This window comes from Aquila chrysaetos, chromosome 24 (genome assembly GCF_900496995.4).
Source record: "Aquila chrysaetos chrysaetos chromosome 24, bAquChr1.4, whole genome shotgun sequence".
Taxonomy (NCBI): domain Eukaryota; kingdom Metazoa; phylum Chordata; class Aves; order Accipitriformes; family Accipitridae; genus Aquila; species Aquila chrysaetos.
Window position 1 is genome coordinate 9,206,526 of NC_044027.1, and position 24,743 is coordinate 9,231,268.

The 24,743-nt window shown below is 55.4% G+C and overlaps 1 protein-coding gene across 11 annotated transcripts in view; it reads right to left on the reverse strand.

Moving 5' to 3' along the window:
• Positions 1-8,340: 8,340 nt before the first annotated feature.
• The window catches only part of RGS3 (regulator of G protein signaling 3), a 91,345-nt gene continuing 74,942 nt past the window's right edge, over positions 8,341-24,743 (reverse strand). For 9 of the 11 annotated variants that reach the window (XM_030000726.2, XM_030000727.2, XM_030000729.2 and 6 more), the window contains 6 exons: positions 18,701-19,345; positions 15,213-15,286; positions 11,377-11,478; positions 10,554-10,615; positions 9,713-9,879; positions 8,341-9,622 (listed from right to left, as the gene is read on the reverse strand). In XM_030000726.2, coding sequence (XP_029856586.1) covers positions 9,437-9,622; positions 9,713-9,879; positions 10,554-10,615; positions 11,377-11,478; positions 15,213-15,286; positions 18,701-19,345 — 1,236 coding nt within the window. In that variant the 3' untranslated portion in view covers positions 8,341-9,436. Of the gene's footprint in view, positions 9,623-9,712; positions 9,880-10,553; positions 10,616-11,376; positions 11,479-11,599; positions 12,459-13,850; positions 14,246-15,212; positions 15,287-18,700; positions 19,346-24,743 lie in introns of those variants that run through there. The other 2 variants (XM_030000737.2, XM_030000736.2) reach the window with 2 other exon arrangements.

Genomic DNA, 24,743 nt, shown 5'->3' on the forward strand with positions numbered 1-24,743 from the left:
GCCCTGATGCCAGGAGATGGAGCAATCCATGCCCTAGGGAGGTCTGTGCCACCAGCATGTTTGCTTCAACCCCTTTCCACCTGGTCATGACCACATAAGCATCCACCGAAGCTTCTGTTTCCATCTCCTGTGTGCTCAAGCATGAAGCAGCGGGACTGGCCAACCCACACCAAGAAGAAACGATGACCCAATGAGCATTTTCCACGCTCCTCCACGCCATATCTGAGCACTCATGTTTCTGTTTGTGCTGCTATGACAGCCATGGTAGGAGTCAGTCACAGGAATTGCATTGCTTCTCAATCCACGGGGGGAAAGAACAGCCTCAGGGCCTAGCCTGCTCCAGGGTGGGTGCAGTGGTGTGATCACCAGCTCAACCAAACACCTCCAAGCAGATCTGCGGACAGTATTTCCTTCTCATTTTCACCTCTGTGGCTAAGAGCAAGCCACATCTTTGCCCCTTTCCCTCTGTCTGTGGTCCCCAGCCCACATTTGCCTGCTGCAATCCAGGCTTGAACCCCCCTAGTACTGTCCCCCCCACTGGGTCCCACTGCCTCCTGCAGCATCACTTCCAGTGAGATGCTACAGCAAGGTTTGGTTCAGTGCATCTCTTCACTGCAGTCCTGAAAATTATTTGCACAGGCAGGCTGAGCCCAATTTCAGCTGAGCCTGGGTGTGAGGATGCCCGTCCAGAGGACCTCAACCAGAGAAACACAGCACAGAGGATTTCAAGTCAAGCAGTAGGACCCATAGTCAATGGTTTCAAAAATCCCACCCAAGAAATGAAAGTATGTGGGGGAGACAGGACTCTGAGGGTAAAAAGGCAGCTGAATTTCCCAAGCCTGCCTTTACCCAGCAAGCACAAGCTTCAGCCATCCCCAGAAAAAGACTAGGTGAACAGAGCAAGAGGACAGACCCAGAAAACAGACCAACCATGAGTGATCTTTAAAACTAGAGGCTGGAAAATACCTACAGTGTCTGACCCACTCCACAGTGCTTAGGCTAGCTAACAGGTAACACCATCACCTCCACAAAGCTGTGTGGCCAGTAACAAGCAGAAAAGCATCTTCCCACCTTCCACAGGAGGCTTTGCCTCTCCACATACAGGAGAACCCAAAGCTGTTGTCCTTGTCTGTGGGGACAAAGCAGTATGCCAAGACACTAGCCTCCTCTTCATATATAGGTGCCTGCAGGGGAGCAAGTAAATAACTCTCTCGTGGAGTCTGTGTCTCTTTGCAGATTGCAGAGGTCTCTGGTTGACCAGCTCAGATGGAGACCTGTATGCTCTGGACAACGTGAGTGTGTCTGAACAAGGAGCCAGCAAGGGCTGCTACATTTCCCAGCAAACTTTCATCCCTCTAAAATGCTCCTCTGCAGAGGGGCCAGTGCCCTTGAAGCCTTTTCAGTTGCAGCGATGGACCAGCAGGTCCAAGCTGAGACCCCTCTGGATCTTCAAGAGCCCTGAATCTGCTCCTCAGGCTTCTTGCTGCATAGGATAGAAAGAGGACAGCAAGACGGATTGCCTCCTGTGAGATCAGTCTGCAACTGCACTCAAAGTCCCCATGCTGGGTCTGCGCGGCCGCACATCCCAAAACCAGGCACAGAGACCCAGAACACTGTCCAGCCTGCTGTGAACAGCCTGGCTGGACCTTCAGCCGGTGGGAAGTACATGCAGAGCGGTGGTGAGCACTCCCAGGAAATAACTTTCCCAACATGCAGACACCTGGCAGCAAATGAGTGCAGGCACAGCAGAACCCGCTACGCTCATTGCTGGAGCCAATTCCTGGGCTGTAATGAAGCTGCAGTAATGAGTGTGTCCATAATTCTCATCTAATTAATGCTGTGCCAGTGCTTCAGGAACTACTATTTTATGGCTTAGCCATAAAAGTTGACACTATGTTAAAACGTGATTTGCGAGGACACCCATCCTACTTCCTTCCTCTCTATTTATTTTACAAAAGGAAAGATTGGCTGTATTAACTTATCAGACTTTCTTCCTGTAACAACACTTTGGTTCCCTGAAAGATCATCTAGTTAATGAAGTCAATTGTTTGCATTGAAATGGCAAATTAAATTAAATATGTTGGGCAATAGCTGCAAGAGCCATCCAGTATCCCTGTCCCATGTCTGATCCCTGCACGGTTATCAGGGTGCTGCTCAGGCCTTGGGTGGTTGGCGTGTTTGTGGCGCCAAAAAAAGATTTTAAAAATTAGTTCTGGAAAACACGGTAATCTGGAGATCAAAATTTTGTAGTCATATCATTTAGGGAGATGAGCTTGCCCGATCAGGGGACAGGGCAGCTGGAGGCAGCAGAGACATCGCCCTGAGCTCCATGTCACCATCCCACAGCCCAACCCCGACCAATTTTTGGCACTAAGCTCTCATCTTTTACCCAGAACAAAACAGCTTCAGAGCTGGTCAGAGGGCAAAAGGAAGGAGCTCTTCCCTCAGCTCAGACATTAATGCGATGGGCCCGTCCCCAAGCCACAAAAATTAATTTTATTCTTGTAGAAAAACACAGGACTCATCTATCTCCATGGCTCCCATGAGGACTTTGGCCTGCTGCACCTCTGTCCCACATCTCCTGTGGGCTCAGTGCCTTTGTCCTGGAAGATGTTGCCCATGTCCGCCAGCAAAGCGAGGGGCAGACTCCTCAGTGTGCCATGGGTGCATCCCCTGGGGTCTCTGGTCCAACCCTCCCTCAGACCAGGAATATCGCCAGCACCCAGCCAGGTCAGCCATGACTTTGCCTGGCCAAGTCTTGACAACTTCCAACAATGGAGACCCTGTACTTCTCTGGGGGCCTGTTTTTCTACTGTATCAGCCTTACAATGAAAATATTTTTCCTGTTGTCCAAGCTGAAGGTCTGAAAGTTGTCACTCATTGTGGCTGTTGACCCTTATTTTGTCACCTGTTGCTACCAAGAAGAGTTTGGCTCCATCACCTTTGTAGCTGTCCTTCCCAAAGTTGTAGGATGCTGTTAGACCCCATCCCTCTACATGGGTCCTGTGCCCGAGGTCCATGATCACCTCAGTAACTTCTGCAGGACCCCTTCCGATTTCTCCACATCCTTCTTGAGCTGGTTGGAGGGAACAGGGTACAAAATCAGATGCACACATCCAAACATCTAGTGTCAAGCATGGGAGCTACATCAAAGAGCAGAGTGGTGTTTGTTTGGCTTTGCAGATCAGCTTTCGACACATGAGCCCATTTGCTGCCGAGCTGTTGATTTGCCCTGGACCAGGAGGTTTGTCTGGCACTCTGTGACCGGTCACTGCTGTCCCTGGTCCCAGGAGCAGGAGGTTTCACCCACTTGTCTTTGTCTAGAAACACTGTGATTGCGTTAGGGAGAATAAGGCTGCTACACCGATGAATTGACGCGCAGGCTGAGTGGAACTTTCCATGAGAAACACGTGTGTCCTGAAATAATTGCCCCATTAGTTCAGGAAGCGACAAGAAATTACTTGTAAATGGCTCCTATGCAAACACCCCATCCCCAGTCCCCACCTGCTCCTGCTTGGCTCTTCTCCCTCTCCTAACCTCCCTCTTCCTCACCCTCTGCCAAGGGATGAAGGCAGGGAAGAGGCGGGGGTCCTGGATCTTTTCAAGGTGAGAATCCAGTTCATCACCTCCGTCTCTGCCTGCACCCCGTGCACAGCTCAGCAGTACCCAAAGCAGGGTGGGGGATGCTAGCAGTGGGTCACTCTGGGGAGACGGTCCTCCCCCTGTGTCAGTGCCCCGCCGGTCTGCTCAGCAGCAAAAGAAAGTATTTTTCACCATCCTTCTCTGCAGCCTTCCCCAGCGCCTCAAGGCTGGCCGAGAGTCGGCATTATTTGCCTTCCTTCCCCAGCACTGGGGAATGTGTGAGCTGGATGAGCTGAGTAAAAATGACCTAATGCAGAGAAGAATCAGAAAATGAGCAATGAGAGGGTCATAACAATGCTTCCCGAATGAGTTAGCGGCACCCGGGGGACTCTTACCACTGCTGGATTTCCTGTCCTGGCAGCAGCCCAGCTGAGCTTATTTTATTTCCTTGACAGACAGCATCTGAGTCTGTTTTTATTTTTACTTCAGAAGCATTTTATTTTTTCCTGCTTTGCTCCCTTGGATTGTTTAGGAGTGACATTGCTAATGCCCGCTACAGAGGTTGGTGGCACTTCTCCTTACAGCCTCAATTCAAGGATGCATCTGAAGGGCATCACTGTTTGTAGCTCCCCTGGGAAGGATGACACCCCTCACAGGGCAGTGCTGAGCTGGGTACCCCCCATCACACTGCAGAGATGCCCCTCAGCTGCCCCATATGGCTTTTCTGAGCCCAGCCCCAGCCCCGAGGGGTCACTGTCTGGAAGGACAAGAGCCCTCAAATACATCCCTGCACCCCCTGGCCCTTATCAAACCTGGTGGAAGCAAAAGTCCCCAAACAAACCCAGACCAACCCCGATTTCCATCCCTGCCATGCAGACGACCAAAGACTGAGTGTTCCTGCGGCAGGTCTCCGGCCGGCATCTGGGCATCTCAGCTACCCAAATAAGAGTTTAGTGTGCTCCTGATAAGCCTCAATAACTCTCTAAGCGGGGTTAAGTGACTTGCACAGCAAGTCAGCTGTTTCACCAGGGCAAGGGAATTTTTGTGTCTGCAGTTTCAGTATCTAGCTGTTGAGCTATGTTTAGTCTATGGCTATAAAGTAGCCTTGTTTCTATTCTGAGAATATTTGTCTAATCAGGGGTCCAAGGAATTATTTTGCTCAGTAGAAAGTTATTTGGATAAGTTTATACTCCAGGATGGGTGCCTTGGAAAAGACCAATAAAGGCTGCGCATTGCTGGAGCCTTTATTGGTTTGCCCTCTCGGGGCATGGTGCACACCTGTAAAATAGGCACACTTTTTGTTTTTGCAGAAATAAGAGAAAGGCTTTACACTCACGGCTTCTAGCCAGCTCTGAAATGAGGCCCTCTTGCAACCGGAGTGCTGCTTGCTGCAAAGAGTTACACTTCCCTGGACGCTGCGGATGCTCATCTGCATGCGGGTGAGGACCAGTGCTGGCCAAGGCTGGCCTCACGGGCACAGCCCTGGTGTGGGATGCCCACACTGCTCATTAGCTTCCCCCAGTAAGTCTTCATCCAAGAGGTGCTCAGCGACTTGAACTGTATTTTCCGGTAACTTCTATTTTCAGAACTCCATTTGCTTTTGTAAATCACAGATGACTCCACCACCCATCTCTGGCTGCTGCGTTAGGAAGCTGATGAAATACTGAGCTGAGGGACACCTGAAGGGTCAAGGCCCATCACCTGGGACAGGTAAGACTGATTTACCAGCCTCCCCAAATCCTTTTCGTTCATCCCAACCTCCTTATCCCTGAGGGTGTGAGGAAACCATGATGTTAATGCCAGGAACTTAGGATGTTTTTCCCAGCAGTCTTAACCTTCTTCACCTATGGGGTCATGGCATTTTTTTGAACCTAACAAAGCATTCAGCGCTTTCTGGTGATAATTCCCTTTTTCCTATTTATATCCTCTCCCTGGGGTGCTTTGCCTCTTGGCTGCCTTCAGCTTGGTGAGCTTCATCCCATGAATGAACCGAGAGCACCCAGGCCTTGGTGGACTTCATCCTGTTTGCACATGACAAACACAGCTGAGTTGTGACTGCTTGCAACTGAGCAACCACTAATTTTTAGCCCCGAGATAAATCCTTGCTATCTGCTGAGATAAGGTCCGTTACAGCATCCTCCCCATTTTGGAAGGCATTGGTTTCCACATTGGGAAATTGCCTTCAGCCGCTGCGTGAAATAGCAGCCCGGCAGCAGCGATGTCTGCAGACAGCTGCCTGCACACACACCTGAGACAAGCAGTGACTCCGCTGTCACCACCACGTGCCACCCACCACCTTCACGGCTTCAGTGGCGGTGGCTTGGGTGCAGGTAATGGCATTTTCTCTGCAAAAGGCCACTTCTTCCTCCCCAGGGCCATCCCCAACCAGGCAACCCCCTGTGATTTCTGCCGTGGGAGCATCCCTCCAGCTGTCAGCAAATCTGGTTGGTTTGAGGTTGTGCATCAAATTAGGAATTAGGAAAACCTAATTCCCATTTTCATTGCTTAGGCTCGCTGCGTTGGTATCAACAACTCAATAATTTCTTCTCTTCACATCCCTTGCAGCCTGATTGGATTTTGTCCTGGACATCTTACTTTGTGCTAAACAAGGACATTTCTGTCGCCCTTCTGCTTGTGTTGTAAGCTCAGTGCCCCCATAACAGCTTCAGCAGCTCCCCGTCCCCTAATCCCCCCGCAAAAGGAGCTGCTCAGGGCAGTGGGGCTCTATCTCCACCCCAACCAATGTCCCCTCGGAACAAGCCCCCTCCATGAGCTGACGTCCCCCCATCCAGTTCCCATCCAGATGCTCCAAGGTTTTCATACCTTTCACTCTGAGGCACAAAGTCTTGGAGAAGATGGCACAGCTCCTCTTCTGCAGCACAGAGGGAACAAAGCTGTGGCTTTGGTGTCACCACAGGGTCCATGATGAGACTTGTCCTTCTGCAGAGGGCACTGGCCATCCCGGGAAAACATGGGACAAGCACCTGGCATTTCCACCTTGCACCCCAGCCCTGCCTCTCCTAGAAATCAAGTGCCTCCCAAGCACACGAGGATGGTGTTTGCAGAGTGACTCACACTAACCTGGCAGGTCAGCAATAAATTCTGTTACAGCAATAACCAAATTTCTGTCGCTCACGCAGGGCTACTTCCATTTTCTCCAGGGAGTCATCCCAGGTTCCCATTTCTCTGCCTTTTGCACACACAGGTGCCTCTGTCCCTTGCAGGGACTGCCTGCATGTAGGTCCGTGGCGTTTATTCCAAGTCGTGCACCAGATTCCCACACCACATGTCCCACAGCAGCTCCAGCCCTTGCTGCCCGCCCTGCCAGATCAACTCAGACAATTCACATATGCCAGGCAGGTTATAGGCTCGAAACCAGGCGTGGTTATGCAGGTTGGATGCTCCTGGGCATCGCCAACAGCCACAGGAGGGCTCACTGGACCTAGCGTTCAGGGCAGAGAGAAGGTAACGGCAGGTACTGAGCTGCCCAGTACCCACAAAGCCCCCTGAGCCGAGTCCGCCTGCATGCTGCCCCTGGGAGCCCAGGGACACAGAGAAGTGGGGGGGCCAACAAAGTGACCCTGTAATTACAGTTTCCTAACACTGATGGCTTGGGACTGAGTGCAGGGAGGTCAAGAGTATGTGGGTGATGGAGAGAGGGGAGAAAGGGCAAGGAAATCTGTGTCAAGGCCAGATATGAAGGGAAACCCTCCCAGCTGGGAAGAAGAGGAGTTGAAGGCTCTCAGCAATGCTAGGAGAAAGAGGAGGGTCTGGCTTGGAGGAACCAGATGGGGTGACCGTGGCAGCGCTCACAGGGAGGCTGCACCGACCTGCTGGGTCCCAGCAGCTCTGGGGTTGTTGACTGGGTCGCAGCTGGGACACCAGCCCACGGGCCTCAATCCCGGGGTGCTGAAAGCATCCCCAGGAGGGCCATGCAGGCGTCCCACCAACCCTGCTGCCTCCAGCCAACCCCTGAGGGGTCCCCTCAGCTCTGCCTCAGTTTCCCCACCTGGCCATCACCTGCTGGTTGTTTAAGGAGGGAAACACAGACAGTTCCCCAGAAGAGATCATATCTGCCAGGGACAGCTGTGCCCAGGTGGGATTGCTGGGGCAGCCACACCACCTCCATCCTTGGGCATCACCAGCAGCACCCCCGTGCCGTGCCGCCCCACACCCCAGCATGGCCCCGTGACACCATAAGCCGATCTCTGAGCCATCCAAGGCTGGCCACAAGCAGGTGACTGGCACAAGATATTTCAGCTACTGAACGCACCATGAACAGCCTTTACAAAACATTTTCATCACACACCAGAGCTGTCAAAGCGCTGCCTTTGCTGGGGCAGGAGCAGCCCTGCCAAGCTGTGCAGCCAGGACCTGAAATAGCACTGTTGGGCTTTTTGTTGTTTCTTTTGGTGTGTCCCCAGAGGGACCCAGAGCTACACTAGGTCACTTATGTTTCTGGGCATTTCCATGTTCAGAGGCTCATGCCCTGCCGTGTTTAAATAGTGAATGCTATCCCTGGGAACAGTCTTGTTTTGGGCAAAACTTTCTGTGTTCCTGCAGGGCTACACCCAGGCCATGCCTCAGGAGCATCTAGCAGCTGCTCCGTCACAAAAAACAGCTCAGAAATTCATGGGACCACATTTTCCCGTCTTTAGCCATGCAGTAACAGGATTTTACGCTCCTCAGTGAGGCAGGGGACACCCGGCTCCGCCAGTGCTGAGAAACATGCCACGAAGAAAAGGCAGCTACAAGAAATTATATTCTGCTTTTATTTACCTATGACCATGACAATGTATTTTTGCTAGCTGCAGAGATGCTTCGCACTGTAAACTGGGTGCCTGGAGGCAGGCAGTCTATCCAGCTCTGCCAGGTTCAGCAATAACCCCCGCTTCTCAAAACACAGTATTGTTATCCAGAGTAAGGAGAGTGTCTGATTCACAGAGCTTCTTTTCTCCATCACCAAACCCTCCGTCGTCAGGGCATGATATATACACCCAGGCTCCCCCAGCGGCCCGCTGCTAGGGTATGCGTTTTGTCAGATAAAACCTGCTAACTTAGAAAATGCTGTACGCACTCAGAAAAAAAGGCATCCACTCCACTGGAGAACTCCGCCGCAACACACACAAATATTGCACTTGTAATTTCAGAACAGGAAAGGACACGAGGATTTCCTATTACACAGCAACGCGTCCAGCTATAAGAGGTCAATAAATAAACCAGGGGTGGGAGCAGGAGGCGGTTAGCTTGCACACCTCCAGTGCAGGGGAAGGACACGGCTTTCGATGCTCCCGGGGGGACCCACCACGAGCGAAGGAAGCGCCGGGCTCCTGTGGGATAGCTGCTTCAGGGGAGCCGGGAGGCATCGCCGGCACGAGGAAGCACAGCAGCATCGTGGGGTTGGTCCAGTTCAGAAGTCTTTTATCCAGGGAAGATGCTCATGTTGGTGCTGTTGTCCCCTTGCTGGAGCCCTGCACAGAAGTCCTCCTCCTCCTCGCCGAGTCGGGATCACGCGTCACCTTCCAGCAACACTTGCACCTTGGGCGCGTGCTTCACAGTAGTCTTGTGGGAGCTTCCCTCCTGGCTAAAATCCATGCCGGAGTCACCCCGAAGGCGTCGTACCAGCGATGGTGAGATGGGGCGATGGAGCAGTACCAGACTGCTTGGCTTGTTGGTCCCCTCGGCCTCATGCTTGGTGCCTTCAGCTGCCCCACACCCGTCGACTGCAGGAATATGGCTTGGGGGCACAAACAGCAGCGGGAAGGCACGCTCCCGCCATCCCCCGGGAAGGCCTCCACCACCCGATTTCATGTAAACACACAGCTCCCAGCCTGCCCCGAGAGAGTCCTTGGGTCTACAGTGGGGAGCTGGCTTTCTTCTGGTTAATTATGTCTAAGTACAAGTCAGAGCGGAGGAAGCGGGGGTACGAGTCCTTCTCCATGAGCCCGTAAATCCTCTTCTGTGCGAGGTCAAAGCAGCTGCGGGTGATATTCTGCAGGTTCTCCTTGGTGTGCTCCCGCGTGTAGGAGTCCAGGTTGACCTGCAGTCAGAGAGACCAGCGCTGGTGAGCAGCTCCCCAGGCAGCTGCCGTGCCGTGGAGCCACGCGCCAGCGCGGTAGCCAGCCCTCACCTCCTTGCAGGACTGGATGGCGATGTACTCGGCGAATATCTTCTTGGCCTTGGAGACCATCTTGGACTGGGATTTGATCTTCTTGAACTCCTCACAGGCCAGCCAGAACTCCAGGTTCTCCTCACTGAACTCGGTGCGCAGGAAGGCCCTGAAGGCAGCGAGCCCGTCTGTGGGGACAGAGACACATCTCTACTCCCGGCTCACAGGCGGGGAATGGCCCTGTGAGACTCTCAGCCCAGCAACCTTGCAAAGGTGCAACCTAAACTACGTCCCCTAAAAACCCTTCGTGAACCCTTGTGAAAAGCAGGCAGCGATGGCATTGCCAGGCCAAGCATGGCAACGCAAGCCATCCATGTGCTGAATATGCAGTCCTCAGCCCGGCTGCATGCACAGAGTCAAGAGGGAGGCTGGGCTTGGAGCGGGAGCAGCAACGGGGAGAGGACCCCCTGGCCATCCCTATAGGAGCTGCGTGTAGGACGTGACCATGATGCGGGTCGCCCCTGTGATACGTGAGAAGGGTAATGATCTAAAGCAGCTCCTGCTTCACAGACCCACTGCACAGCTCCAAATCGGGCACAGACACGAATCGCTGTCTTTTCCTCCCCAAGCTGGAGGGGGGCTGCAGCCCCAAGCCATGGCTCTCCCCAGCCCCTATCACAAAATGCTCCCCCTGGGCCAGGCAGGAGCAGAAGGGGTGCAGGCAAGGGGCAGCCTCATTTCTCTTTCTCTACCCCCCAAACACCAGGAGGGATTAACAGAGGAAATCCCAGCTTTATCTATGCACGTGTCTAGATATTCCCCTGGCAGCAAACAGAGGTGGAAGAGATGGGCAAACACTTACATTTGTGCAGCAGCAGCTTCTCCAGGGAGTCCCCCCACTTGAGAGCTTCCTCAGGAGTGGGCCTGCAGGAGAAGGACAGCACGTTGGCAAAGTGAAGCTGCGAAAGCCGCGTTCACTGCCTGCTGCAACGCAGCACAAGCAAAACATTTCCAGCTGATAAAGCAATGCTGTGTGTCCCAGCAGGGCTGGCCCTGGCTCCCACATCGGCACCAGGATTGCCGGATCATCTGCGGGCAGAGCCAGGCTCTGCACTGGGCAGTGCTGCAGTGGCTCTGCTGGAAAGAAACCTCTGCCTTTAGACTGGCAGGAAGAAAATCCAATAAAAGGAGGTCTGTGCAGGCAGCTGTGCCACTTGGGGTGTCTGAGCAAGAATTGGAAAAGCTCTGGGCAATGCCGAGGAGGCTGCGGGATGGCGGGGATTTCAGCTGCCCCGTTCAAGCAGCTAGATAAGCCAACCAGGCACAAGAGTAGGGAGGGCTCGTCTCCGGCTGCTGGAGCATCTCCAGAGCAAAGTGGTTTTTCAAACCATCCTCCAGCCAGTTCAAGTTTCACGTACAGGCACTGGGAGAAAGCAGCCGTCAGGGAAATTTCCAGCCCAAGTCGCCACTATGCCGCCTACCAGGCACAGACCTCCCACCCGCCTGGGGGGGATTTTCAGCCAACAAATGTTTTTAATGCTCCTCCGGATAGAAAAACTGTTTGTCCAAAGCTTCCCCAAACAGGGTGACCCCAGCCTTCCTGGAGGTGATGCTCAGCCCGACTGCAGCTCATCCCCAAGCCCCCACGGCCCCCGATCCCCATGCCACCCGCTCGCAGCACCTACTTGAGCGATTTGAGCACTTTGTCCAGCTTGCCAGAGGGGTTGGCCCCTGGGGACTCGTTTCGTCGCCGAAAAATCCCCAGCCGGTTCTTCATATCCTTGGCTCTAGAGGGAAAAGCAAGTTTTAGCAGGCGGGTGAGGGGTTGGGGGGGGACACCCGGCACCCAGGGGACCCACCAGTAGCCTCGTCCCACACATCGCCCGCCACCCCACACCCACCACCTACTCCTTCATGGTGTGCCGGCGCTGCAGGCTGCCGTTGTGTGGTCTCTGCACGCCCAGCAGCATCTCCGCATGGAACTCCAGCGGCTGGGGCTTGGAAAGGTCGCGGAAAAAGGGCATGGCTGCTGGGACGGCCTGTGCAGTAGCTCCCGGCGCGACCGGCGCGGCCAGACGCTCGGGCTTTCTGACGCCAGCTCTGTGCCGCGCTCCCGCCCGGTGCGGCCAGCGCGGAAGTGGGAGGGCTTAGCCCAGAGGAGCTTTAAATGCAGCGTGGGGTGAACGAGGCGCGTGTGAGTAAGGGCTGTGTCAGCCCTGCTGCTATTTCGGACGGCTCCACCGTTGCTGGGGAAACTCGAGGAAAGGTGGAAAAATTAGCGGCAAGGGCGGATAGTGGGGCCTTTCAAGAGACGGCAGGGAAAATAATCACGGCGGAGATTTACGAGGGCTATTTATAGAGCGCAGGCATCCTGTGGAAGGCAGCGGGGCCAGCAGCAGTCCTGAGAGGGGCTCGGAGCAGAGCAGGGAGAGCAGCGCTTCACCATGTCCCCTGTCCCCTCCGCGAGGACACGGCTGAGAGCCCACATGTGACCCACTGGTGCTCACACTTCTCTGGTACCAGCCTGGGACGGGCATGGCCGTGGGGACATCTCCATAAGTGGGGTGGTTGGGACTGGCAGCACATAGCACCAAGGGGCACTGGGGCACAGCCCCCCCACGCTGCCACCCTGCACAGGTCCCCGCTCTGCCGTCCCTGGACAGACAGACTGAAGTACACTCAGACACAGGGCTCCCGGTTCCCCCAGAAAACTACCACCAGGACAAAGCGGGACAAAGATTTTTGGCAAGTGCCATGGGAAAATGAGACCCCCAGCCCAGCCCCAGCCTGGCCCTGCTAGGGCTTCCCAGGGGCCAAGGCAGGGGAGCAGGAGGTGGAAGAGGTGACAGGCAAGGACGGGCGCGGACGATGCTGTCCCCTCGTGGCACAGCCCTTGCATGACACCACGGCACAAAGGGGCGCAGGGGATGTGCAGGGTGGCATGGGATGCTCATCCTGCACCAAGACTGACAGTGCCACCAGGGTGGATGGGGCTCCAGGGTGGCATGGCCAGGCCACCCCCTGCAACCTCCCACAGGTCCCACACCAGTGGGTCTATGCAAGGATGCTCAGAGGAGCCACCTCTGCCTGGTCAAGCCATGCCCAGGACTGGCTAGGGACACGAGGGGCATAGGAGGGGTTCAAGGCAAGGGTGTACCCCACTCTGAGTGATGCTATCTAGACCCACAGCTCTCTCCAGTGCCAGGAGGGTAAAATACAGCAATCCACAGGGAAAAGTAGCTGCAACAACCCCAGGGCTCAGTCCTGCAAGGTGCTGAGCACCCTGAGCCATGGAAGGATTTTAGAGGGCAATCGCCCCCCATAGTCCCCGGTGCTGTCCATGTCCTCGTGGGGGGCACGGATGGTGTCGCTGCCTTTGCATCATCTGGGCTGTGGTCTCAGCAGGACACGCGTCCCGCTGCTGCCAGCTGCCAGGCACTGGCTCAGTGCTAACGTGGGAAAAGTGGATCCAAACACAGAGCCTCACACTCCAAACACCATCTGCCTCCCATTACCACACTGCCAGCAACACCGGCAGCCGAGGACCAGCCGCCACACGGGACGGGCCATCCCACACAGCCCTGAGCAACAATTTTAGCAGTGTTCTCAGTTTAGCAAGGCAGCCACTGCAGCTCAGCGCCCGGCGGGGCTTTCAAAGCACTGAAAAGCCCTTGTGTGTGTCTCCAACACACGTGGGCTGCCTCCACCCACACAGCCCCCTGCACAACACCAGCCAGCTGCAGCGGGTAGCCCTGCCACACACCAGGCTCTGGGGCTTGCAGGTGACTGCGGCTCATGGGCAGATTTTCCAGCTGTAATACGCCAGCAAGCACCGCCTAAGGAAGTTCCCCAAATTAAAACCCACTGCTCCTCTTGCACATGCTTACAAATAAATAGCAAGTGGCATGAAATCAGGCTGCGGTAGCCATGGGCACGCACAGCCCCCAGCTGCAGCCAGTCTGCAGTATAAAATGCCACAGCAAAAATAATGTTTCATAAAAAATTGCTGGTTTCTGTCTCGAGTTGCCCCTATAAAGTGATCTGCCCCCGGTGCCCTGGCATGGCCATGAGACCACGTCCAGCACAATCGCCCCGCCCCGCTTCCAAACCATCCCCTGTAAAGCACGTCACCCTTCCTCGCAGGATGCTGGAGTCCTACCTTTCCAGGTATTTTTCGGAAAAGTCCACCATCGCGTGGTACATTGGGGAGTGCCGGCAGGCGAGCAGGGCCGGCAGAGCGTGCCGGTGCTGGGAGGGGAGGCGAGTGCCAAACCCCAGCCACTTGCACCATAAATACTCCCCACAGATGGCTGGCAACTGGGCTGCGCAGCCAATAGCCGGCCGGTGCGATGCCAAGAGGCTCCCCAGCGCATCCGCTGCTGTCTCAAGGCGAGGAGAAAACCCTCTCTGCAACCGCCCCTGACCCCACTAAGCTGGGGCTGGCTGAGCCTCCCCCTGCCAGCCCAATTCCCCCGGCTCAGCACCGCAGCAGGGACACGCGCATGGGGGGATGTCCCTGCTGCAGACTGCAAGGAATTCATTTTAATTTCAAGTGTTGGGGAGCGGGGGGGTTGGGAAATAATAAAAAGAGCTAAAAATAGCCAGCTGCAGCTAGGAAGCGCATGGGACAACAGTGCCGCTCGCTGGCAGGCGGCACATGCGGCAAAGCCGTCGAGCCTGCACGCGCAGCGGCATGCTGGGCCCCCTCGCACCCCCTGAGCCGCTCAAACCACGTGCAACTTCTCCAACTGCCCCGAGCCACGTGGAGCAGGGAAAGACCCAGCCACCGGCATCCCTGCAGCCCTGACACCCGGCCGGATCCTGCCTTGCACAACCGGAGGCGGTTCGTTCCAAAACATCCTTGCTCGACCCTACCAGTGTGCCTGCCCCTACCCAGCTGCAGCTGTGTTCGTGGGAAGCAAAGGCCACGGCTGCCTCGTCCTTGCCCAGACCCGCTTTTTGGCACCCCCAAAGCCTTACCAGGAGGGGCTGCGAGCATCCCTCGGCAGCCCCCACACTCAGAGCTCCCGCCACGCTGCCCGCACGCTGCGATGTGCTGCAAGGGCTGGAGCCGGTCTGGTGGTGGGAAACCTCCCCATTCCTCCTCCCGGCATGGGGCCAGCGGGAAGGAGGCCCCCCAGCTCATGTTTCACTGCTTGCATGTCCTCTCCCTGAACCCGGCACCGCAGGAGCCGGCACTGGGGAAGCTGTTTTCCCTGTGCCACCAGGAAGAGCCAGCTCCTTCACCCCATCTGTCAAAACAAGGCGAACAGGGGGCCGCTCCCAGCTAGGCTGTGTGATGCCCCCAGCACACCTCCCACCCTCATCCCTGAAAATCAGGACTCCCTGTCTGAAATGAGACCTTAGTTCATGCGTGTCTTTGCTACTTTCTTCCTGGAAAAGCTTGGGGGAACAAGACGGGGATCCTAAGGGCTGCCTGGACCAGCAGGGCTCGGGCGAGGTGTTTGACCACAGCAAACAGCCCTGGTACATTCTGATGCCACCATGATGTGACACTTACAGGTTCCTACTCCGTTTCTTGCGGGAGGTCTCGTCCCCTTCATCACAGCTGCATTCGGGATCGGCTCCACTCAGCTGGGGGGGAAGAGAAAAACAGCATCTGCATCATCATGCCAGTGCATGCCCACAGTGGCACTCCAAGTGTCACCAACCAGACCTGCCAGCATCCCCCATGGTCCCCACACCCACACAGCCCAGAGCCACGGCATCCACAGGGCTCCTTCCCCACAACCACAGCTGCCTGCCACAATGTAATGGGACAAGCTCCTCGCTGCTCTGGCATCTGAACCTGCCTCCCCCCACCCATCCTATGCCACCTTCAGTCCATGGTGTTCCTGGAGCATCCGAGGAAATGCCACAGCTGGTGGCCCAGGTACCCCTCCAGGTTCAAAATACTGACAGTGGTACCTCCTACAGGGAGGACACCCGCATCCCCATTCCTGATGCTCCTATTCCTGCTATCTTGAGTGGACACAGGGACCCCTCCCCAGCCCTCAGAACCAGGCTGGGCACCCAAAATCAATCAGGGGTCCCTCAGCAGTCCCCAGGCAGAAAAAAATCAGAGCAGTTCAGCCATAATTGAATCCTGTCATGGCAGCCTAAGTCCAAGGAGCACCAAGAAAGCTCCACTCCCTGACCACTGCCCCGGGGTGGCCTGGGCAAACCAAGGGGACCTCGGATGCACCATGAGCTCAGGACAGCACCAGCGCAGCCTCCGAGACATGAAGCCTGGGGCCGGGTGTGGGGACCCCCGGGATCACCACAGCTCCGGGGCTTTAGTAATTCATCCATTACTGAATGAGACTGGAAGATGCTTGCAGCTGGCCCCACATCCACCTCAACTCCACAACAAGCTCGGCCCCACGCTGCTGGGGACTGCAGGGCTCTTTCCAGGATCGCCGCCCTGCGGCCATGCCGTGGGAACCCGCTGCGCAGCTCCGCAGGCCCGGGCTCAAGGCTTTTGACACTTCCTTCCATTCTGCGCCCGGGTTTCCGGAGTTTATCAGCCCCAAACAATGCAGCCCTTGCAAAGCACCTTCCCCAGCCAGATAGGGCCCCGGCAGGCAGGCTGGCCGGGGCGACACACAGCCGGAACACGTTTCCTGCCATTGTCTGGAGAGGCTCCACCATGCTCAGGGACAAAAGGCAGCAGCAGAGCTTGCCCCAGGAGTCCCAGTGCTCCCGGCCACAATATGCTCTTAGAACAACCACCTCCCAGCCCCGACGGCGGGAAGGAGGGGAGCGGGGAGGCACTCTGGGCATGATGGCGTTAAAAGGGCCAACAAAATGAGCCCCTCTGAAATGTTCCTTGAGGAAAAAAACCCCAATACCTTGATGGATGCTGTGGACCTGCCGCCAAGGCCACCAGGTGCAGGTATCACCAGTGCTTGGCAGCACTCCTATGGAGGGGATCCATAGGCGAGCTGTACATCAGCGTCCTGCTCCAGAAACCTCAGAGGGTTTCATCGAACTAGTCAAAAGGCACAGCCCAACAAAAGTCCCTCCAAAGTGTGGGCAGGGGGATGGCAGTAGTCCAAAACCCCATGCACATGGTGGCCCAGCACCGTGCCCAGCTCCTCTGCCCACTGCATCCCCCCGGCAACCTCGGTCCCTCCTCAGGCAGCCAGAGAGGCAGGGCACTGGGAGGAGGCAGGGGTACCCCAGGAGGGTATATGGGCAGGTGGTTAAGGCACCGGCCATACAGAGCTAGACAGAGCTGCTGTAGAGCTGGAAGTGGGAGCTCCAGGAGGTCCAGCAGCCACGCTGCCCTCACCGCCGGCATGGGCTGCCCTCGTCCCTGCTCCAAAAAACCTGGTCTCATCTGCACCAGAGCAGTTAAAACCAGGAGGAGCTCAGTTTACCTCCACTGAAAAAAATCCACCCAGATCAGCCCAGAAAGCACAGCTGGGGGCTCTCCAGGGCAGGAGTGGGGGACGCTCTCCAGGTCTCCCCCCGGCAGCAAGCACGCAGCCCTCCCAGACTCGGCCGGCACTGCAGCAGCCTCTGGCTGCAGAGCTGTGTACTCCCAGGCTGCACGCACAGCGGCACTGTGAAACCTCTTTCCAGGAGACTCGTCACTGGCAGCCCTAGTGGGACACTCTTACGAGGCACTGACACTGCCACCACCTCCCTTGCATCTGCATGGGCAGCGCAGGTGTCCCTGCCACAAAGCTGTCCTTTCTTGATAGTGTCTGGGAAGGGGTCTGAACCCCCCAGCCCACAATTGCTGACATCAGCCTCCACTTTCACACAGCAGCCCCATCTGACCAGCCTGTCAGACTTGTAAGGGCTCTCACCAGCTGGCCAGGGACTCTGAGCCCAAAAAGTACTCCAGGAAACAGCATCAGAGGTGGCTTTTCAAGCAGCATGAGCCTGGCAAGAAAAGGGTTAACCCCATGACAGGTTTAACCCCATCATGCTGCCATGCTTGGTGGCATGCAGGGCTCCATACCAGCCACTCCTGCCAAGGAGCCAGCTGCTATGGAGCAGCATGCAATGTGGTCCTGCACTCTGCAAGGTGGTCCCCAAGCAGCATGACATAGTCCTGAGCTGTGCAACCAGGTCCTGAGCTGTGCAACATGACCTGGAGCAATGCAGCGTGGTCCTTAGCTAAGAAATACAGCCCCGAGTAGAGCAGTAGCCACAGCCAGTGGCAGAGATCAGGCTGGCATGAGCTTGGTCAGGCAGAGCAGGGTGCTGGGCCAGCGCCGCAGAAAGGCAGGCAGCTGCTTTTCAGCACCCAGAGAGGCTTTGCCCAGGGAGAAAAGGGCAAGCAGCACTTCTTATGCACAACCTTTGCAATGGCACATTGTTTCCTGCAAAAGTACAACCAAGGCAAGCTCTGCTCTGGGGAGCACGGGGAGCACTCCAGACAGCTGGGCTTGTGAGAACAGGCCAGCCCCATGCAGAGCTCCTGCTGCACAGCCCTCTGCTGCTCCTCCTTTCTGCATGTCAGGGGCAGAAATCACTGCTGACCTCAACCTTTTTCTGAGACAGGCCCTCCACAACGGTCAAAGCCCTGCAAGAGGCTGGCCAGGGCAGAAAGCCACACTGCTCCTGGCATCCCTGAGCACACCAGGGACTCTTTGTTATCAGAGGCTCTCTGGAGCCTGGCTTTTTCCTGTCCCCACCACTGCGAGCCGCTCTTTGCAAGTGCAGACACCTGGGTGCACCTCGCCCTCCACTGGTCTCAGCGGAGAGCAGCTCTCCAGGACATGGGACTTTGCAGGATCTCGATGCCCAGAGATGGGCATGTGGGGGAGATGCCCACCCACAGAACCAGCACACTGGCTCTGGGTGACATCCCCTGGGTGCTAAGCATCTCCCAGAGCTGACTGCCAGTGGCAGGGACCTTCCTAGCCCCTCAGATGCCAGCTTTGCCATGGCCATAGAGAGAGGGGCCACATGCTGGGACACCCCCAACCCCGGAACTCCCCCATCGCCAAGCAAGAGCCAGCTGCCCCACAGAGCCAGCATTGGCTCACATACCTTCCTGTGGCCTGAAAACAGCAGGGTGAGCTGGTGGATGGAGCCACCGTTTTTGGCAAGCTCTTTCTTGAGGGTCCTGGGGGAGGGCAGGGCCCAGTGGCCCTTGGTGCCCTGGCTGTCCGAGCAGTTCAGCGTGGTGTCAGAGGTGAAGCAGTGGCTCTTGGCCTCCTGCAGCAGGCTGCCCTCGCTGTGGGTCCGGCGCCGCAGAGAGCTCTGCACACTCAGCGTGTAGACAGGCTGACAGCCTGACGTCTCAATCATGCTGCTGCGCTTCACTTCATTCCTCTCCAAGTAGTGCTCGTCGCTGTCCTCGTCCTCATCCTCCTCATCCTCATCATCCTCCTCATCCTCCTCCTCATCCTCGCCATCCATGGTGCTGCCCACTATGCCCACCGCACTCTGGCTGAAGGTGCTGTCGAGCCGCAGCTCGGGGATGACGAAGGCTGGCAGGGAGCTGGGCTGCTCCTCTCCCTTCTCAGCGGCCACCGGCTGCTTTTCCACCAGGAGAGGACGCTGGGTGGCTCCCAGAGCATCCCAGGGCTCAGCCGGAGCTGGTGCCTCTGCAGCTGGAGGAGCATCACCGGCTGCGACCTTCCCGTCCTCTGAGTGCATCTGCCCTGGCTTCTCAGCATCCGTCTCCAGCATCTGCCCAGAAGAGAAGATAAAGAAGGATGAAGGCAGAATCACCCCACATCTCTTGCTGACCACCTTCCTGGGGAGCCTTTCCGCTCCTGACACCCCAAGCACAAGGCTGGCACCAACTTGTACAGCCTTAAAGGTGCTCTGGTGGGGTGGGACAGCATCATCCCCATGTCCCCAGGTGGTGGCAGGTCGCCCATCTCTCTCACAGCACCCAGTCCTGGTGCTGATCTGGTGGCTATGGGGCAGGAGTGGGATGGGGCCACCCAGCTCCCACATCTAGCACTCGGCAGCACCTGCAGGTTTGGAGGAAACCGGGGGGCCGGTGGCAGGTGGCTCAGGCTGGCAGCACAGCCGGCGCAGACAGGCTCGGCTTCAGCCGCAGAGGCAGAGCTAGTAACATCATCCTTACCCCGATGGCTCCACCGTCCCCCTGGGAGCTGCTGGGGGGGCTCAGCCCTGCAGAGATCTCCCTGAGGTTGGCAGGGCAGCAGAGAAAACCAGCAGCTCTCGTCTGGCAGCTCCGGCCCCTCCTGCACCACATTATTACATGCACAAGGGAAGCACCGGGCTCTGCTCATCTGCAGATTGCCCAAGCTCTGCCCAGCCATGGCCAAGAGTAGCTCAGCCTCCCTGACGGGGTGCCCTGGCTGTGGGGCTTCCCACGGCTGCCGCCCAGTGTCCTGCACAGACATGGCCCCGCAAAACCACAACCGCTCCTACCAGTCCCTTTCATTTTTTTAAGGCTTCAGGGCTGTTTTTTGCCAGCTTTCCTCTGCAGCTGGGAAAGGCCTGAGCAAGCTTTGCCCTTTCAAAGGGAGAAGCCAGGAGTAGCCTAAGGGAAAAAACCTCCAACGTTTTTTCATGAGCAGGGGTTGCCTGCAAGGAGCTCCCCCCACCAGAGCTGGGTCCTCTCTTCCATGTGATTTTCCCTTTGCACAGAGCCCAGCTAAGCCAAAGAGGCAAAACCAGCTTAGCAGGAAAGAAAGACCAAAGCAGAGAAAAATCCTCCCTCCGGGAAGCAATTCCCACCTACACAGACCGTGTCAGGCTAGGGCAGGGGTTATTATACAGGACCAGCCCCAGGTAACAAATCACCCAGAAAAAATGTCACTGTATCCCCAATTAAGATCCAAGCATTTTCACAAGCCCGATGGCAACCAGAAAGCTGGAGTTAACAAAGCCACCACCCCTGTATAAATTAGGTTGACTTCAGCTTCAAAAAGAGCAGCGGCCCTGGGAATCAGCCCATCCAGCCTCACATCCCATTGGGAAGAGGCACCCATGGAGCAGAATGAGGCTGTATCCCCATGGTGGTCCCAGCTTGTGACAGCAGACCCCTGCAAGCCATCCCCTGAGACAGCCAACCTGCTGCTAAAGACCTCCTCGCCCTGCACAGCCAGTGCACATGGATTATAACCTGCCACTGGATATCACCAGGGAGCTGTATGCAGACGTTGGGCTGCAAAAGCTGCTGTCATCCCCAGGAAATACCCTGGAGGTGTTTAAGCCCCAGCTTCAGCACCATCTGCTCTGCACAGCAGGGATGGCGCAGAGACCGCGTAGCACCCAGCAGCATCCTCAGGCTGATTTTAGCCCTTAGTCAGAGCTAATGGGTCCAAAAAGCAGGCCAGATTTCCAAAAAGGTGCTTGAGTTCAGTGCCGCAGCCAGCCTCCTCCTGGGCAGCACGCAGAGGAGCTCACCCATGTCCACCTGTGCCTTGTCCTTTTTTGTCATGCCAAAAGGGCCCCCTCTACACCAATGAGCATGGAGAGGACCCGCTCTGTCCCCTTTCAGCCTGACTCACCACAGGCAGCGATTTAGCATCACCTGAAATGCCCCAGTGAGTCTGAACTAAAATTCAGAGACCATCATGTCCTCGGTCCCATCTGTGACATCTGCCCCATCCCCGAAAAGCTGGATTTGGTGGGAGGCTGTCCTGGTTGCAGCTGGGATAGAGTTAACTGTCTTCCTAGTAGCTGTTACGGTGCTATGTTTTGAGTTCAGTATGTGAAGAATGTTTTCAGTTGTTGCTAAGTAGTGTTTAGACTAAAGTCAAGGATTTTTCAGCTTCTCATGCCCAGCCAGCGAGAAAGCTGGAGGGGCACAAGAAGTTGGCACAGGACACAGCCAGGGCAGCTGACCCAAACTGGCCAACAGGTTATTCCATACCATGGGACGTCCCATCTAGTATAGGAACTGGGAAGTGGGGGCGGAGATTCGCCGCTCTGGGGACTAGCGGGGTGTCGATCAGCGGGTGGTGAGCAATTGCACTGCGCATCATTTGTACATTCCAATCCTTTTATTATTGCTGTTGTCATTTTATTAGTGTTATCATTATCATTATTAGTTTCTTCTTTTCTGTTCTATTAAACCGTTCTTATCTCAACCCACGGGTTTTGCTTCTTTTCCTGATTTTCTCCCCCATCCCACTGGGGGGGGGGGGGAGTGAGTGAGCGGCTGCATGGTGCTTAGTTGCTGGCTGGGGTTAAACCACGACAGAGGCACAAAGCAAATGCTCAGTTTACCCCATCCTTGTGGCTGTTTCACTCCCCCCATGGTAATTTCTTGTAAAAAGGGAGTGCTTCCAAACTTGCTGTGCAAGGATGCTATTTGCACCAGCATGTGTTTTAATTATGCTGCTTATGTCTTATTTGTATTGCAATCACTGTCATCATTATTTCATGAAATAATTAGAGGAAAAACCCACGCAGCCGTCAATTTGCTCCCTGCAAAACCCTCCCCCTCCCCAACAGCTTCCTGTCTGTCCAGTCCTTCTGCTTAATATTGCTGGTTGCCCGCATTAGATAAGGCCCTAGAAGGAAATGAACAGGGTCCTTTAAAATGAGAGATATTTGGGGATTAAATTAAATCCCTGCACTAATTCAATCAGAGACTCTTCTACTCTTCAGTGGCATGGAGGGTATAAGCAGGAACCTCACTACCGAGCGAGGTTTCCATCTCGAGTTGAAAGCATCACCGGGGCTGTGAAATCCTGTCCTCACAGAAAGGGCCGTGGCTGAGCTCTGCTCAACATCACCTGATAGTGGGGGAAAGACAGGGAAGGAAAGCGGCAGTAATGCCATCACAGCCAGCCAACAAGCCTGACCGTGGCTGGAGACACCAGGGACTTCATCAGCACGAAGCCAAGGACCACCTTGCTGCGCAAAGCTGATTTGGGCCAGCAACGACAGGGAGGTGACCAGGTTTCAGTCTCACCATCGCCATCGCCAAGGGGCTGCTGGAGGAGGCAGAAGATGGAGGCAGTGCTGACACTGTCTGAGCAGGGAGGTGATGTCCTTCCACCTCAACGACTCAGCCAAAACATCCCATCGTCTCACTGCAGCATGGGTCCCTCTTCCTGGCCAGCAGCAGTCACTCAGGAGCCAGCAGCCAACATCTGGATCTCTCCAACCTCAACATCTTGGTCTCCCTGCTCTCAACATCTGGGTCTCCTTGCCCTCAACATCTGGGTGTCCCTATCCTCAATATGCGGGTTTCCCTGTTCTCAGCAACTACATCTTCCCATCCTCAACATCTGGGTCCTCCTGCCCTCAACATGTTGGTCTTCCCATTCTCAACATCTGGATTTCCCTGTCCCAAGCTGGGAAGGCCTAGAGGCTTTACTATATCCTCCCTGGAGGACCTCACACTTCACTGTTTTGGTTTCTATCTCAGACTAAGTGGCCAAGGCAGCATGTCCCAAGAAGGGGAAGAGAAAGTAGAAGAAAGAGCTGTCTCCAAGCCCCAAGATGACTATGAGGGGTAGTTTTAGGGAAGGAGGGTGATAGGTCTGAGATCAGAGCAACAGCAATAGAGTCCCTAATATCGATTTCCCCATTGAACAAGCCTCAACACAACCCAAAAAGCCAAACAACATTGCCCTGCCTGCTCCAGCATCCTCAATCTCTGCACCTGTAACCTGCTGCCTGGACTCCCTCTGCCTTTAGGCATCACTCACTGATTCAAAACTTTTCTTGAAACCAAGACAGGGGAGAAGTACTGCAAACCCTCCGCTCTTCAGTCTGTAATTTGATCAGGTTTTTTCTAGCTGCAGCTAGAAACTAAAACTGTTCTAGTTTGCCAGCAGAGCAAATTTTGACAAACAGATGTGGGTTTGTCAGCGCAGCCTCAACTTCTCCAGCATTTCTTTAAATAACATGCCCTTTCTGGTGGCCCACAGCCGGGACTTCCAGCTGGGAAAACACCAGCCACAGAGATGGCACAGCTGTGAGCTGAAGCCTGCACTGGCCTTCCCCTGGTGCTGCCAGCTCTCACGCTGCCAGAAGTGCTGCAAGATGTGGCATTCCCTTAAATCCCCAGCTCTAGGAGGTCAGGGATTTTTTTGACGCTCTCAGTTTCTTATTTCAAAACCTCTGCTCCTCACAGTCAAAGAGCCACTGTGCCTCAAATAACACCTGGACACAAGAAAATTGAATTCAGCCTTTCCTAGCTCCTGATATGGATGCTTAGGTTTTGCAATGCACATCTTTCTCTTGGGGTAATACTGGGAAAGAGGAGACTAAACATGCCTAGGAGAACAGCCCTGCACCCAGGCAGCTCCTCAGCCAAAACCAGGGACTGGGAAAAGCAGGGAAGTCCCTGCAGATAACAGACTATTGGACATTGATATTAGCAGGAGAGTGAAAGATGCGCTGCTCCGACTGTGCTCTCACCCCAGGAGGAGCTAATGGACCTCCTAAAATACTGCTAGAAGAGTTGCTCTTATGAGCTGTCCCCAGACTATGGCAGCCCCATCCTCCATGCATCCCATGGAGGAACCTCTCTGGCTCCTGCTGCCCTTAAATCTACCTTTGCTCAAAGGTGCCTCACCTGTCCCCAGAAGCATTTAACTCCATGGGAATGAGACCAAGTCCCTCTCCAGGGGGATTCTGGGGAGGACGCAGCCAGCTTCGCTACTGGCAGTGCGCTCCCTGTGCAGAGGTAACATCCCTCCCCAGGGCAGATGGGATGCAGGGAAAACAGCATCGACATCACCCAGGGAAACATCAACATTTCTGAAGTAGGTTTTTCCTAAAGTGGAAGAAAAAGTTACAATTTCAGTTCTTAGCATGGGACAAACTGTGCCCAGATCCATCAGATCAGAAACTTCTAACTGGCCCTGTGAAGCACTACCAAAACCATTGATGATGAGCACCTCGAGACTTAAAAAGTGACCACTAAGAACCAGGTAAGTACACGGCTAACAGAAGTGGTATCTATTACACACTACAGGGCTGAGAAGAAGAAACCAAAGCCAGAAATGCAAAACAGAACTACCGAAACTTGAGAAAATTTTCATGGGAGTCATTTTGAAAGTGCTTACAAGGAGCATCCCCTGAGCAGCTCCACTCCTTGCCCTCCTTGAGCCACGGCAGCTCTGTGGGGCCAGCCAGAGCCCAG